The sequence below is a fragment of the Catharus ustulatus genome, chromosome 6 (genome assembly GCF_009819885.2).
Source record: "Catharus ustulatus isolate bCatUst1 chromosome 6, bCatUst1.pri.v2, whole genome shotgun sequence".
NCBI classification, from domain to species: domain Eukaryota; kingdom Metazoa; phylum Chordata; class Aves; order Passeriformes; family Turdidae; genus Catharus; species Catharus ustulatus.
The window spans coordinates 18,331,332-18,345,727 of record NC_046226.1 but is presented as its reverse complement, the minus strand read 5'-3'; the positions used below and the strand labels follow the sequence as shown (position 1 = coordinate 18,345,727).

Genomic DNA, 14,396 nt, shown 5'->3' with positions numbered 1-14,396 from the left:
CTAATGGTTAATACAGTGCCTTCTAATTAATGCATTTGGCTATCTGCCTCAAGGGTACCTGAGGAATCACCATCTAAGATCTGAGGCAAAAAATCAGGAAAGAGAAAACAATAGGAGAAGAATGCAGTTAAAATATATTTTCATACTTTTCCTCTTTTACACTGGTACATACAAATAAAGCAGACTGTAAGAATTCCCTGATCAGAATGCTGAAAACACCTTCTCATTATTGAAGGATAAGCACTGGAGTCAAACTCATAAAATCCCCGTTAGCCCAAGACTCCATCACGTCTAGCTTTATTACGTGCTTGGATACAGAACAGCTCCTGCTATCAGGATAGCACAGCTCAAATAAACCACGTGCAGGAGAATTGGGTCAATAATCTTGTACTAAGCACAACTGGCAGACACCAAATGAAATAAAATTACAGAAGGAGACAACAAGCCTTGAAAATTCTCCAGAAACTCCATTCTTATCACAGCAGACAACCTCCTCCACAAAACTTCCCAATCTCTAGCTGAGAAAGGACTTGGAGCAGTCTGTACTGGCCAGTGTACAATATCCAAGACTTCCAGGAAGTGGTGGACTCTTGTCAGCCACCAAGTAGAAAGCTGCACTTCTCTACAGATACTACCATGACCAATTCTTCTTGCAGAAATAGGAGGATCACTGACAAAAATCCCTCCCTTTTCCCCCATATTGAAGCTATTTACTGTAGGCTACTTTTGCCTATACTGTTTTTGTTGTTCTAGCACTGACAAGCTCTTCAACTGTAGCTGCAGGAAGGAATATTTAGCAGAGTATCTATATGAACAAAGAGACTATTTATTCTTAAATCTTAGTTCTTTCATAATGGAAATATTTTTTTCCAACACTCACACACACAATTTCTTCCCAACTAATATGGATTTCACAAATGCTATTTAAACAAAGTAATTGCCAACTATAGTTTAAAGCAAAACAGAAGGGATAAGAAATAAATAAGCAAATCAATATGTTGCAAGGTAATCAGACGTATTCTAGTTTATTCAAATGAAACACTGTAACACTGTACAAATCACAGTACACTGTGTTTCACACCCTTCAAATATCTTGAATAAACAATCTTCTAACGGGCAAGGAATGTCCTCATCAGGACATTTGACAAAGGCAGGATGACTAATTTACAAGCTAAAGAGCCATACCTTCATAGTGTACCTCCAGCAGAGGTAGGTGAGCTATCAGCATGACCCAGAAATGTAGAAATACACTTTTTTTTGAAAAAAAATCATGTTACTTTTTCCCACCACTGTTCAAAGCTCTGAGAAGAATGAACTCACATAACTGCTTTTGATTTCCACCTTACACATCACTGACATTAGAAGAAGTATCATGTTCCCATTCATCAGAAGCTTAAGTTGATTGCTTTACTAAAGGGAAAAGTCAAATTTCAAAGCAGTCTAAAAATACTAATAAGCCAATGCCTTTGTTTTCAGAAATAAAGAAAACCTGTCAAAATTAGTATAAAACTGTACAGCAATTCATTGACATGATGTTAAACAAAATGCAATTAAGTTATATATTCAAATTCTGATTTAACTTTATAAAAATACTAAATAAATCTGGGGCAAGGCTTCCTAACTGCCGCTGCTATTTTCATGGAAAAGCCTTAATTTTGTGCTGCCCAGTATAGTAAGACTGAGTGCAAATCCTTTACCTGAATGTATATCTTTTTTTCTTCAGAGAAAGGAAGAACTACAATAATTGAACTGAGGCAGTTACTGATTTTTGCCTGACTATTCTGTCCTTCAATTTATCTTGGTTCCTAAATTACAATTATCACACTCTAATAATTAATATTTGTTTTGGATGGATTCAAATTTGTTTTTCAATAAAGCAGCATCTGTTGAGCTAATCAGATTACACATGGAAAATCTGCATTCTTATATACATTCCTCCATATCAATTTCTCCTTTCCTAATTATACGGAAAATTTGGTTCAGAGAGGCAACCACAGCAGTTCAACTACGAGCACTGCTTCTCCTCTTATTTGTGCAAGCATCAGCTAAAATGTTGTCAGACTTTGATACAAGAAATAAATACAACTATGTTAATGATCCCTTTGTCATGATGTGGCCCCAACTCTTATTTGTCTGTCAATATGGTTACTAATACATACAGACATAAGAATATTTATGGCTGCACTTGGTCTGATTTTAAAAACACTCTTTTCAGATGCAAAACACACTTAGGAAACCACCACAATGAATTAAAGGTATTTTTTTGTGTTTTCTCCAAAAGAGAACTGATGTTTTAGAATTCAGAGCAAAGTTTTACAGCACAGTTCAAGCATTTCCAAAGCACTGTTTCAGAACTTTGAAGTTATTCAGGATCCAGATAACCTTAGTTCCTTTTCCTCTGCATGCCCAAAACAAACACAGGAACTTCCATGTACACAACACATACACTCCACAGAAGTTTCCTTACATTGGTTCTTACACTTTTACTCTAGCACAGATCTGCAGTTAAATCAGACACTGCTTTTACACAGTAGCAGAATTTTTCCCTTCTCTCTGGTTTAGAAGTGCCATTAGAAAATAACAACAACAAAAAATCAACAAGAGAAAGACACGTTACACCTCCTGCCAAACCTAGCTAGCTAACATACCTAGCTATATTATGTTTTTAAAATCTCTATATTGTCAAGGGTTTTATTTGCACACTCATGCCCTAGATGCAAGATTAGTGCTGTTGTATGTACTTTTTAAGGCAGTTAACCAGCTGAGCTCTCAGCAGTTTTTCAAAACTTGTGATTCCAGAATGGTTTGCTGTAACAGTTTTTTGCATAAATCACGGTTGGTTAGAGTTCTCTCACAGGTTAAAAGACAGACTGTGCTACAAAGGGTAAGTAACTTATGTTCACTGTTGCCTTTGGCTTCTTTCCCCAGTTCCTCAGTTTAAGAGAGCTGGATTACATACTCATTCCTGGTGAGTCACATTCTAGGAATACCAGAAAATACTCAGTTTAATGAATTCATTTCACTTTTCTATAAAGTTTACCATTCAGAAAAAAAAAATAAAATTGTCAACATATGTAAATCTTCCCAAATGCTAACTATGTGTCCATACTAGTATACAACTTGGAAATTCAGAAGTACTAATAGGAAAATCAAAAGAAATACAGTGTTTAGCCATGCAATGCACAATTTGAAGATTATTCATTTACATAAAGATCTGTTGAAACAAATATCCTAAAAGATGGCACACCATTAAAAATAGTACAGTTCACTGTCCAAACTCAGTAATTCCAGACTACACCAGAGGAAAAGAGGTATTTACAAGTGTTACCACTGAATGTGTAAAAAATGGTAGAGATTCCCCTAATGCCTCGTGCAATAAACTGTTTTGAAGATGCTTGGGAACTGTTTGTCCTAGCTGCTTAGGCCATATACAGTAATCTGAAACTGATAGCTTGGATGTGAGAATGGTCCCAAGTCTCAGTACTCAAATAAACAGTCATACTTTCATGTTTAACACTTGGAATTCAACTTCATGCTTCAAGGTTGCTCAATGCACAAAAAATATGCAATAAATACTTTGCATTTTAGCATATCAAAAACTAAAATTGTCTTTGTAGGTTTAAGAAAAGTGCTGAACACATTTTTCTTTCTGAAAACTTTCTACTAAGCAAAGCCGTCAGGAATGATCCAGTATCTGCTTGGCAAATCAGACTATTTAAAGGCAGAACAACTTTTTTTGAATGTAAGCTCTGGAAAGTAATTTATATCCCTATTTTCCATTCCCTTTTATTGCAACACATTTTCCTGCCAAAATAATCCATGCAAGAATGCATGACTGAAGGAATCTGCTCAGAGTTCAATAGTGTACTGTCAACTCCCTTATTCTGATATATGACTCCTAATTGAGGGAATTGCATCTCTTGCTCTCTTTTATTTTTCCTTTTTTGTTTTTGTTTTTAAAAAGATTTTTAGGAGTGGTTACAAAGAAAGAGATAATAAAGAATAGCTGAAAAAAACTGCATCTCCAACACTCTGTGACTAGTTCAATAGAAGCTAGTAGTCATCATTCAGGAAGACAAAGCCTTTGCATTTTGCAAAGAGTAAAAATTCTATACTTTCTGTACTTAGAAGTTACATCTGAAAGAGGACAGATAGAATTTACAAACACACAACAATTCAATTCTAAACATACACTATCCGATGTGTTCTAAGTAAACACTAAGGCTACAAGCATAGCTAGACTCTCCTTTTGCTAGAAGGAGAAAGATTAAAAAAAGAAGGCATACCCTTGCAAAGAACTGCATTTTCAAAACAACTGTACACTAAAAAATACTTAGAGACTCTACAAGAATGCATATTGCAATTGAAAACAACCACAATAAACAAACCCTTATAGATTAATGGTTTCACATCGATTTAATTTTTTATTATTCTTTAAACAGAAAAAATAAAAAAGCATTTCTGAAAACAAATGACTATGTATAACATTTCCCACTGAGGAATCCTACAGTAATGCAAGCTTCCTAAAGTAATAAATGTTTGTAGGATTGAGTTCTAAATATATTTGCTCAATATTTGAGCAAAGTTACCAACAGTTGCCATTGCTTGACAATAAAAATATAATATTCTAAAAGATCGTAGCTATAAATGCAAACACTTATTATTAATTATTTTCACAACTACTCATATTTTGGTTACCTAAGTCCAGGGTTTTTATCCTGTATTTGAATCCCATAATCAAAAGCTCATTCTATGGCAGACTACATAACAAAACAAAAGCATATTTTTCAGAACAATGCTAGCAACACTAAACTTGTATCACCAGTTTTCTCTCTCCTGCCCCCCAGAAGTGCACATGCTGTCACAATTCAATGAGTCCAAAACCAACGAAACCAAACCTTTCAGACTCTAGGGGGAAATGTCATTATACCCAGGACTGAGAGTATTCAAATGCTGCACTCAAACCACCTGTGCTCAACAATTTTATAAAATAACGACATTGGTTCATATATTGGTCATCTATGTAGATTTCCATGAACATTTCAAAGTTCAGAAGGAATTCACTCAACACAGGAGATGTAGGAATAATCCCTAAATGTGTGGAAAAATAAATGTCAGTTCCAAAAGAATCCTTTAAAATACCAAGTAAGGAGATTTTGGGGGAAAAAGTCAGGTTGAACAGATATTTACGTATTCAACTAGCACAAACCAAGTCTCCTCATAAGGCCAGCACTCAATCAATGTGACTATATATGAGCTCCAAAACAGTGTCTGCAAATATATGTGGTATTTACATAAGCAAGACAAACGGCTGATAACTGGTACACTTATCATATTTTGTGCTTTAGATTCTTTTCACAGCACTAATCCATCAGAAAAAAAAAATGCGCACAAATAACAAGCTGTCTTATGACTCAAGTCTTGCTGTTGTTTATAACCATGTTGCTTAGGTAGAAAATATTTTCTTCCTTTGTGGTTTTTTTTAAGCAGAATTTTCAGCACTGCCATGTTTAAAAAAACTTTGCTTTGTTTATCATTCTAAGCTTTTACTCACCAACACTTCTCCCATTTCATCCTCTTGGACATTCCCTAAACTCTGTAACAATTTTTGCAACTGTTTAGGAGCAATCCAAGTCCCCATAAAGAGCAGAAGATGAAGAAACAATGGGAACACCGGATAGCTGCTCCAGTAGCTGATTACCCTACATGGCAAGGATTTACCAGTAGGTCATCTAGCACCAAAAACTAGAGTTATGCCTTCACTTGACAGCTCACTTACCTCCCGCAATTCAAGCCTCTGAGCCACTGCTTCCAGACTTTCCTGGCCCGTGCTTTCCACTGACAGTGTGAACTCCACAAATTCATTGTTGAGCAGCTGGATACGAGCCACCAAGCAGCTCTTGCTGGATACTGTGTAACGTCGAGTTCGTTTCAATTTTAACCCAAAAGGCAGAGGCATCTTCTCTTTCCCCCAGTGATGGTTAGTGATAAAGAGCTACTACCACTGAGACCTCGAGGGGTGACGAGAAATCACCTCCTCTCAAAAGGTAAGGAGCTGTAAAGTCTCCAGAGATCAACCAGCAGCAGCAGTATCCATTAAAGCCAAGCAAGTTTTCCACCAAGAGACAAGGAGAAGAGACATCCACTGGAGTCCTATTAAGCAATGAAAGAGAAAGAGAAGAAATACAAGAATCAGAAATACTTTGACTGAAAGAGGAATAGTAACATGGGAAAAATAACATGTGCAATTCTTCTAAATCTAAATAATCAGTCTACCTTTCCAAAATGCAGGCTGTTATGTATTCAAATAATGAAATAAGTACCAGAGTTTCTGGTTTTTCCACAGACGACATTGGGTTTTGGAAAGTTGATCTTTTTTTTTTAAACTCACAAGAGAATAATTAGTCTTAATCAGGTGTGACTGCAATGTCTTAAGTATTTGTAAACTGAATCGGTATTTAAATGAAATATGTCTATGAAATCTGAGTTGCCTAAAGTATTTGTAATACTGAACTAAGACATTTTTCTTTAAGAGCAGATCCAGCAACCTGGCTTTTCAGAGTGCCGTGCAGCCTCAGCCACTATCTGCTGTTGGATTAAACACAAAACCAAGCCCTATTAATGATAAAAGTGAAAAAAAGAAAGGCAAGGGAGGCATTAAAACTCGCACCTTAGCCATTTCCTACCAGACAATTAAAGTGCAATTCCTCTAATCTTCCATGGATTACAGCCTATCCTACCATTATTCCTTACACTAAACTGCTGCATGATGCTTCAGGTTAGGCTTTGCCTCACCAATAGAGTATGTGAATTCTGAGAACCATTTATTTTCTATTTTTTCCTTGAATAACATTCTCATTCCCAGACTACAGGTAACCACCCATCTCCCCACCTTCTGCAAACACCTTCACGCCTCCTCTCCCGCCAGCTCCATTCCATGCTTTGCCCTTCTCCTTCTCCAAGCGCTTTCCTAGCGCACGCACCCTAGTCTGTGAAACTGGTCACAGCGTCACGGACAGGTCGGGGCTGAAGGCGCCCGAGAGATGCCCCGCGCTGCACGGCGCTGCCCTGGGCAAGGGGTGCCATTCCCTCGGCGAGGCTGCTCTGGCCCGGGCCGGGCTGTGCGGAGCGGGGCGGCGGGAGCGAGCCCGGGCCCGGCAGCCCCGCCCGGCCAGCGCCGCTGGGCCCCGCCGCTGCGGGCACAGCTCTGCCCCTGCTCCTCTAGCGGCAGTGCCGCCCCGCCGGAACGCCGAGGGAAACAACCGCCTACTTCACTAACTCTATTTTACTTTTTCCAGGCTGGCGTGTATTAGTAGCACATATTAAAAGGCACAGTTTTATTTCTGAGGACTCTCAGGATGACCAGACGGGAGGAACGTGAGGATTTGCATTTCTTTGGAATGGAGGAACCGGAAGAAGCAGCCTTCCTAGCACACCTGCTTTTAAACTCAAGGTATAGCTGTAAACAAACACATACCACATTCTCCTTCGACATGGATATCCCCACCTAGAAACTTATCCAACATAAGCACAAACTCTTTAGGCTAAAAGCCCCGTGTCAGACTCCCTACTGCCCAGCCAGCGGCACCGCAAAGAAAGGAAGGTGTAAGACATTAAAGGCCTGCAATGGGGAGAAAGAGGAGGCAGCATGGCATTTTTTCTCAATGACATCTTTGCAACCCTACTCCAAAGAATGACCAGAGAACCGTATTTCATGACCTCGCTTGTGATAATCTTGAAACAGTTCTATCATCCTACACAATCCCTATCCTCCACAGATACCACCAAAAATCTTAGCTGAATGAGAAAACAATTCTCACCCCAACACCAACAAATTTAATTTTTGGCATAGCTGTAGAATAAGTAACAACAGATAACAACAGGTTTCCCTGAAAAATTTAGGGATATAGAGGGAATCCTCACTTTATTACTCCCTCTGCACTTTGATCCTCCAAATCCCGCCCTGCTTGAACAGCATGCAGGGAATGCTCTACAGACAGAAGCTTTTAGTGCCCTGTCCACTGCCAGCAGAATCTTGCACTGAGTTTATTCCTGACAGAGTAACTTTTAGCTGGCTGACCTTAGCTCACGTCCCCGAGGCCCATTTTCCAATACATTCTTTGTACAATTAGGTGTCTTCTTTGGTACTACAGCTATGAGAGAAACCAATTTACTTCTCTCTGCATGCTTATGAAAGTCAGAAATGCAGAAAGGTTTTGATCTCAGGTTTTATGAAGTATGAAAGTATGAAAGATATGAGTATGAAAGATTGTCAATCTTTTATGCCCATATCAAGGGTTATTCTAGTAGCATGGAAAAAACATAACAAAACAAAAGCAAAAATTACTAACCAGAGGCTAACCTGAGAGGTGAAATTTCCAAACCATCTAATGCTGACATGAGGCAGTCTCAGTCTTTCGCTTGTTTCACTATGCAAACAGGTAGCAATACAAACATAGGAAGGAAGTTTAGAGCAGAATTTTCAGAATGTGCCTGCCAGGAACATTCTCCAGGTTATCTGTTGTTCACATTAAATGCTCCACTGAGCATTTACCCTAAATTATTTCATTTTTGTACGCCTGACATAATCTTCATGACTTCTGAAACCCATCTATAACAAGAAAAACTCAAGTAATTAACTTCCAGACAACATCACAAAATACCAAGTAAAAAAAGATTCCTAACATATAGTAAATATTGTACAAATAAAACAAGTTTGCTGAATAACACCAAGGTATCATTCAGTATCTTTTACTGCTAGCCATGTAGTACCTGCAAACATAGCTGTGCTGGTTTTATTCAGCAGCTGTGAATTCTGCAGTCCGAGCTGCTCTCAAATTTGCCTGCTACATAACTTTAAATTCAGACCTACCTGCATTGTTTTAAGCTACTTTAGCCAAAACTCATGGCTGCATACTACCAGGAGTTACAAATCCATCTGATGACCTTTACAATAACAAGCCTTTATTTACCAAGCCTGGAATTTTTGTGCAACAGCTAAAAATGTCTTTAGTGGCCAAACTTTGTACCTTTATATTTCAACAGAAACCTGTCGTTTCAAAAATGCTATATTAGAATTTCAGCAACATGCCTGTGATTAATGTGTGATTACTGAGCACTGTGGTATCTTTCTCCTTTACTTTCACCTCCCACTCCCCACTTAATTATTAGCATTTTACTTTACAAATATTTTTAAGTAGCGTGAATAAATGACAGTAATCAAAATAAAACTACAATACATCATGGTGAAAAAGGGTTGCTATTATTTCACATTCTTGAAATACATATATTTTTATTTCAGAGATATTTGGGCAGCCAAAAAGGTAATCAAAATACTCCACCCTCTCCTTGTTTTACCAGTTAATCTTTGACATGACTCTTGGACTGAGAGAGCAGCAGTAAGAGCATGTCTCAAACTTCGCCCATCTCCAGAAGCACACAACTATTTCAACCATTTGCTTTTCAAAAAGTAAGAGGTTGAAACTCTTTAGCCTTACGGTACACAGCAGAGATCACCCGCTACGTTTTTACAGTGCCCGCTGCTTTCCCCTTACCTTGCACAGCGACCCAAAGACAGCAGGTCTCCTCTCACATACGTGCAGCCGAACACAGCCCCCAGCGCTCCAAGCCTTCTCCTGCCGGAGCCATCTCATCGGTATTCCTCGGGAACTGACTTTCTGTGCTCCTCTTGTCCCAAGCAGCTGCTAGCTCGGCTAACCCACCTTCTTCTCAGATCACTCATAGTGAAAACATTCCTCACTTCCTGTCTCGAAAAACTTGCTCTGGATATCATTCCACTGGGTAAAGAGCTGGGGGGTGGAAGAAAATACTACAACAAAATAAACCTGTGCCAGCCAGCTCTTCAGGCGGCCTCTTTCATGTGACGCTCTGCCGCATGAGCGCAAATTGCGTTCTCAGGAATATTTTCAAATCGGCCGTCCCTGGGTGCCTCTGTGTGTGTGCATTTAATTTCTTTTCCTGGAGGCGTTCCCCTCGCTCTATCCATGCGGAAGGATACGCTGAAAGAATTAAAGCGAAGGCCCGTATGCTTGTAGCGCATTACCTCAGAGAGTTGGAATGCCTGGCAGGGAGAATGTCAGCAATGAACAGCTGCTTCTCTGGCTACAGGGGCACTACAGAAATAGGGGTTACAACAAATAGCAGGCAATCCTTGCTTTTTTTAATCGTATGGTCATTTATTCTAAGCCTTTCCAATTAAGGCAAACACCTTACCAAAATTCTGTTGGTCTTGTTTTCATGCAGCTTGGAAATATTTTCAAGGTTTAATCCCTATGTGCTTTACCAAATGACCTATGCACATACATTTACGTGCTTGCAAAGTTTCAGCTGTTGTTGAGATACACAGCAAAAAAAAGCAAACTAAAGGGTGATCTTTCAACCTTTCTGGACTTAAAACCTCCCAAAGGTGTCAGTAGAAATTATACCCTCAATAACAACTGTCTTAGCAACCTTTAAATGCATATAAATTCAGGAATATTTACAGTGTTTAACTAACAGAAACTCCATAAGAGGGGCAGGCTGTGCTCCACTCTCATAAGTATATGAAGACCTCCGTGTGTCTGTGTGCATGTGAAATCAACAATGGTTGTGTGCCATTTGGAATATTGCCTCTCCACATTGAGTGAACCAGGCAAAAGTGTATACAAACCTGGAACAAGTCAAGGATGAGGGAAAAGGTAAAGTGACTATATGAACACTGACTAATAACTGTAAAACCTAGAAAGTGTTTTGGTAATGTGAAGTGCATAAACATGCTACTGTCTGAGCAGGTCTAACCTGCAGGTCAGCTATGCAAATAGCAAGTTGCTCACGAGGACACTAATCTCAGCAAAAATATGTAGGTAATTTTGTACTATAATGAATTCTTCTGAGTTATTTCTCCTAGACACAATCATCTTCCCTGAGATCAGAGGAGTATCTCTTTTTTTGCCCCCTTCCATCTATCAGCCATAATTATGATGAGCAGTCCATGAGCAATATATAAAACATTAGTTGGGAGAATCTTATGTTGAGTAAAATAAACTAACCTTGAACTAGTCTAAATGGATACCCTTTTCTAAAGGTGTCTGCTAGAGGACAGAACTGCAGTTACTTCCTGGAGGAAACTGACTGATACAATGCATGAAAAATCCAAGCCATGAAAATTCAGGGTTACAGAGGCAACCCCTCCTACTTCCAAACAATTCATATTGGAAACAAAGTCTGAATTCTCTTATCTGTCACATTTCCTATTCTAATTCTTCATCACACCCTTTTCCTGCCTGATTCCCTGCCTAGAACTTGCATTTATTAGACTTTCCCTGCTTTCCATAGTTAGTTCTTGCTGCATTTTTCTTCTTTTCACTTACATTAAAGACAACACCTCATCTTAAAAGAGAGAGCTAGGACATTGTCAATATGCTCTTCAGCTTACATCTTCTTTTGAAGCTCATCACTCGCACCCCTTGTTCTATAGGTACAGAGGAAAGTTTCTGCCCACTGGCAGAATATGGCCTGCCATAGTGGAACAGGGATAAACCTTTTTTTTTTTCTCAGAAAAAGGGAGACATCCTCCCTTCTGTGACAGGCCTTTGAAGGGTAGGTTTGTTTGTTTTTTTTCCATCTTGGTCCAAATATGTGATTGCAGTTTGAGTGTGTCAGCCAATAGGTGGAAGTTGATGCAAATATTCACCTTATCTCAATTCCGGAGGAACTCTCCAGCATCTGGTCCTTGTACTAAAGGTAAAACAGAAAGGTGGAAACAAGCCAAACAGGAAGCAGAATCAGGCACCCTCCAGGCAGAAAAGTGGCATGCAAGTATGTCCTCCTTAGCCTAGTGGAGAGTTACCCATTTGTGATAAAAACACAGGCAGGATAACCCGGAAACTGCTAGTTAAAGGGGCTTTCCCACAGTGCTGAAACAATGAAGAAGTCATGTGGAAAAATATCTTAATTTACACCATGCAAAATACAACTTCATGAACTGAAAAGTCAGGATACCTCTAATTATAAATCTGAAAGCTGTTCTCTAAACAAATTCACTTTATTGATCATGTTTTGGCTCTGAAGCCTTCCTGTTTTTTCATCATTCTATTTCTTTTTAGCGAGAAAACAAGAGATGGCTGGGTCTTTATGCATTATTATATATTTTTGATGGTAGTAGAGAGGAGTGCTAGAAAAATGACTATACCATATGTTTGTTACATGCTTGAAGCGTGCAATTTCATGTGTGCAAGATTCATTTTTACTTACAAGGTGCTGTAAAGTGTTGGACGTGTTCTACTAAGTAACTCCTTGCAGTTACAGAATTTTCCTATTAGAAGAAAAAAGGCAGTTTTCCTACACAGAATGTAGGGCTGAACTTGAAGCAATAAGCTCCCACTGTTATTCGCAAAGTAAACTTTTCTCAAACCCGTATCTTTTTCTAAAGTAAATCCTTTACTTAGGAACAAAACTTAATTCTTATTTCTGTACTACAATATTTTTTTTTTTCCAATAATACAACACGGTACAACATAATTGAAATCTTAAGAATGCAAAATGTATCTCTTAAAGGTTATAATGGAATGGTGTAATTAAACTAATTTATTATTGGTTCCCTCTCACTGTAACACCAATCTATTATAAGTGGAGTGAGGCAAACAGCTCAGATCATTATCAATAATTAGTCTAAGCTATTTCTGTATGATGTTTGAATTATATTAGGAACAGTGATGCAGAAAGGGATTAATACAGCTGTTAACTACAATGCCTGGAGTTTATTTTAATCAGCGGCATTACTTGTAAAAGACCCTTTATCTGTAGGCTGGGCTTTCTATAATATTACTATTCATTAAACCTGACTTGAATCTGAGGCACTGTTGCAAAAGATAAATTGTTTCTTCTTCAAACATTTCTTTTTTGCTTATTATTATGCTTACTGGGCTTTTCTCCACATCATTCTTCCTCCCTCTGCAACTAATCCTCTGTAGCAGTAAGAGTTACAAGCAGTAAGATGCTCGTACTGGGTGTCTGTGTGGCCAGTTTTGGTAGTGGAGGGGCTACAGGGTGACTTCTGAGAGAAGCTGCTGGAAGCAGCTCCATGTCTGATAAAGAAAATGCCAGCCAGCCCCAGGATGGACCCTCCACTTACCAAGCCCATCAGTGGAACTGGTAGCACTTCTGGGATGACATTTTTAAGGGTAGAAAAATTATTGTGCACAAGCAAGTTTCAGCCAGAGAGAGGAATGAAAATATGTGATAGGAACAGCTCTGCAGGAGCCAAGGTCAGCGCAGAAGTAGCGGCAGGAGCTGCTCCAGGCACCGAAGCTGAGATTCCCGTGCAGCCTGTGGTTGAAACTCGTGAGGCAGCTGTGCCCCTGCCACCTACGGAGGTCAACAGGGGAGCAGAGATCCACCTGCAGCCTGTGGAATACCCCACACTGCAGCACAGGGATGCCTGGCGGCTGTGAACGTGTGGGAAGCCCCGGCTGGAGCCGGCTCCTGGCAGGACCTGTGGCCTTGCGAAGGGATGAGCCCAGCTGGAGCAGGTCTGCCATCGGGACCAGTGAGCCTGTGGGGCACCCACAGCTGGGCAGCTCGTTCCTGAAGCACTGACTGCACCCCATGGAAGGGACCCACGGCGGGGCAGTTTGTGAGGAACTGCAGCCCACGGGAAGGATTCACCTTGCAGCAGTGAGCAGGCAGCCTTGGTGGCAGGCGGTTTCTGCTGGGAGCAGGAGAGAAGAAACAGTGTCAGAGAAAACAGAGGGTGAGCTAATCATAACCCCAACTGGCCTTGCCTGGTGCTGGGGGGAGACAGGTAGGGAATCAGGAGTAAAATTAAACCCAGGAAGAAGGATGGTGTGTGGAAGGTGTTTTAAGATTTGGGTTTATTTCTCATCATCCTATTCTGATTTGATTATTAATTAAACTAATTTCCCCAAGTCTGTTTTGTCCATGACAGTAATGAGTGAGTGAGGTCTCCTGTCCTTGTTCTCAAAACAAATAAGCCTTTTTGTTGTATTTTCTCTCTCCTGCCCTGCTAAGAAAAGGAGGTGGTAAAGAGGCCGTGGTGGACACCTGGAAACCCATATAGCTGTAGTGTGGCCTGCATTAAAAGTTACTTGAATACTTTGAGTACATACACGGTAATTTATTTGTTTTCAGCAGATAACTGGGTATTCATTTGTGTAGTTCTCCAGAAAGAACATTAATACTGGAATCACCGGGCAGTTGTGGCTGTGGCACTCGCAGTCCCGCTGGTCCCCGTGACGCTGCGGCAGCCAGCAGCGGGCTCGCGGCCCGCACCCCTCAGCCGCGGGCCCGCCCGCCGCCGCTCCCTCCGCCGCGGAGCGCGCGGGCGCTGCGCCCGCCGTCCGGCAGGGGGCGGTGCGGGCGGAGGCCGCGCGCTGTGC

General features: G+C 40.2%; 1 protein-coding gene across 2 annotated transcripts in view; it reads right to left on the bottom strand.

The window, feature by feature from the left end:
* Positions 1-9,990, bottom strand: part of PTPN21 (protein tyrosine phosphatase non-receptor type 21) — a 45,828-nt gene extending 35,838 nt beyond the window's left edge. For both annotated transcript variants that reach the window (XM_033062748.1, XM_033062749.1), the window contains exons 1-2: positions 9,555-9,990; positions 5,780-6,153 (exon numbers count right to left, since the gene is read on the bottom strand). In XM_033062748.1, coding sequence (XP_032918639.1) covers positions 5,780-5,959 — 180 coding nt within the window. In that variant the 5' untranslated portion in view covers positions 5,960-6,153; positions 9,555-9,990. The remainder of the gene's footprint in view (positions 1-5,779; positions 6,154-9,554) is intronic.
* Positions 9,991-14,396: the final 4,406 nt, after the last annotated feature.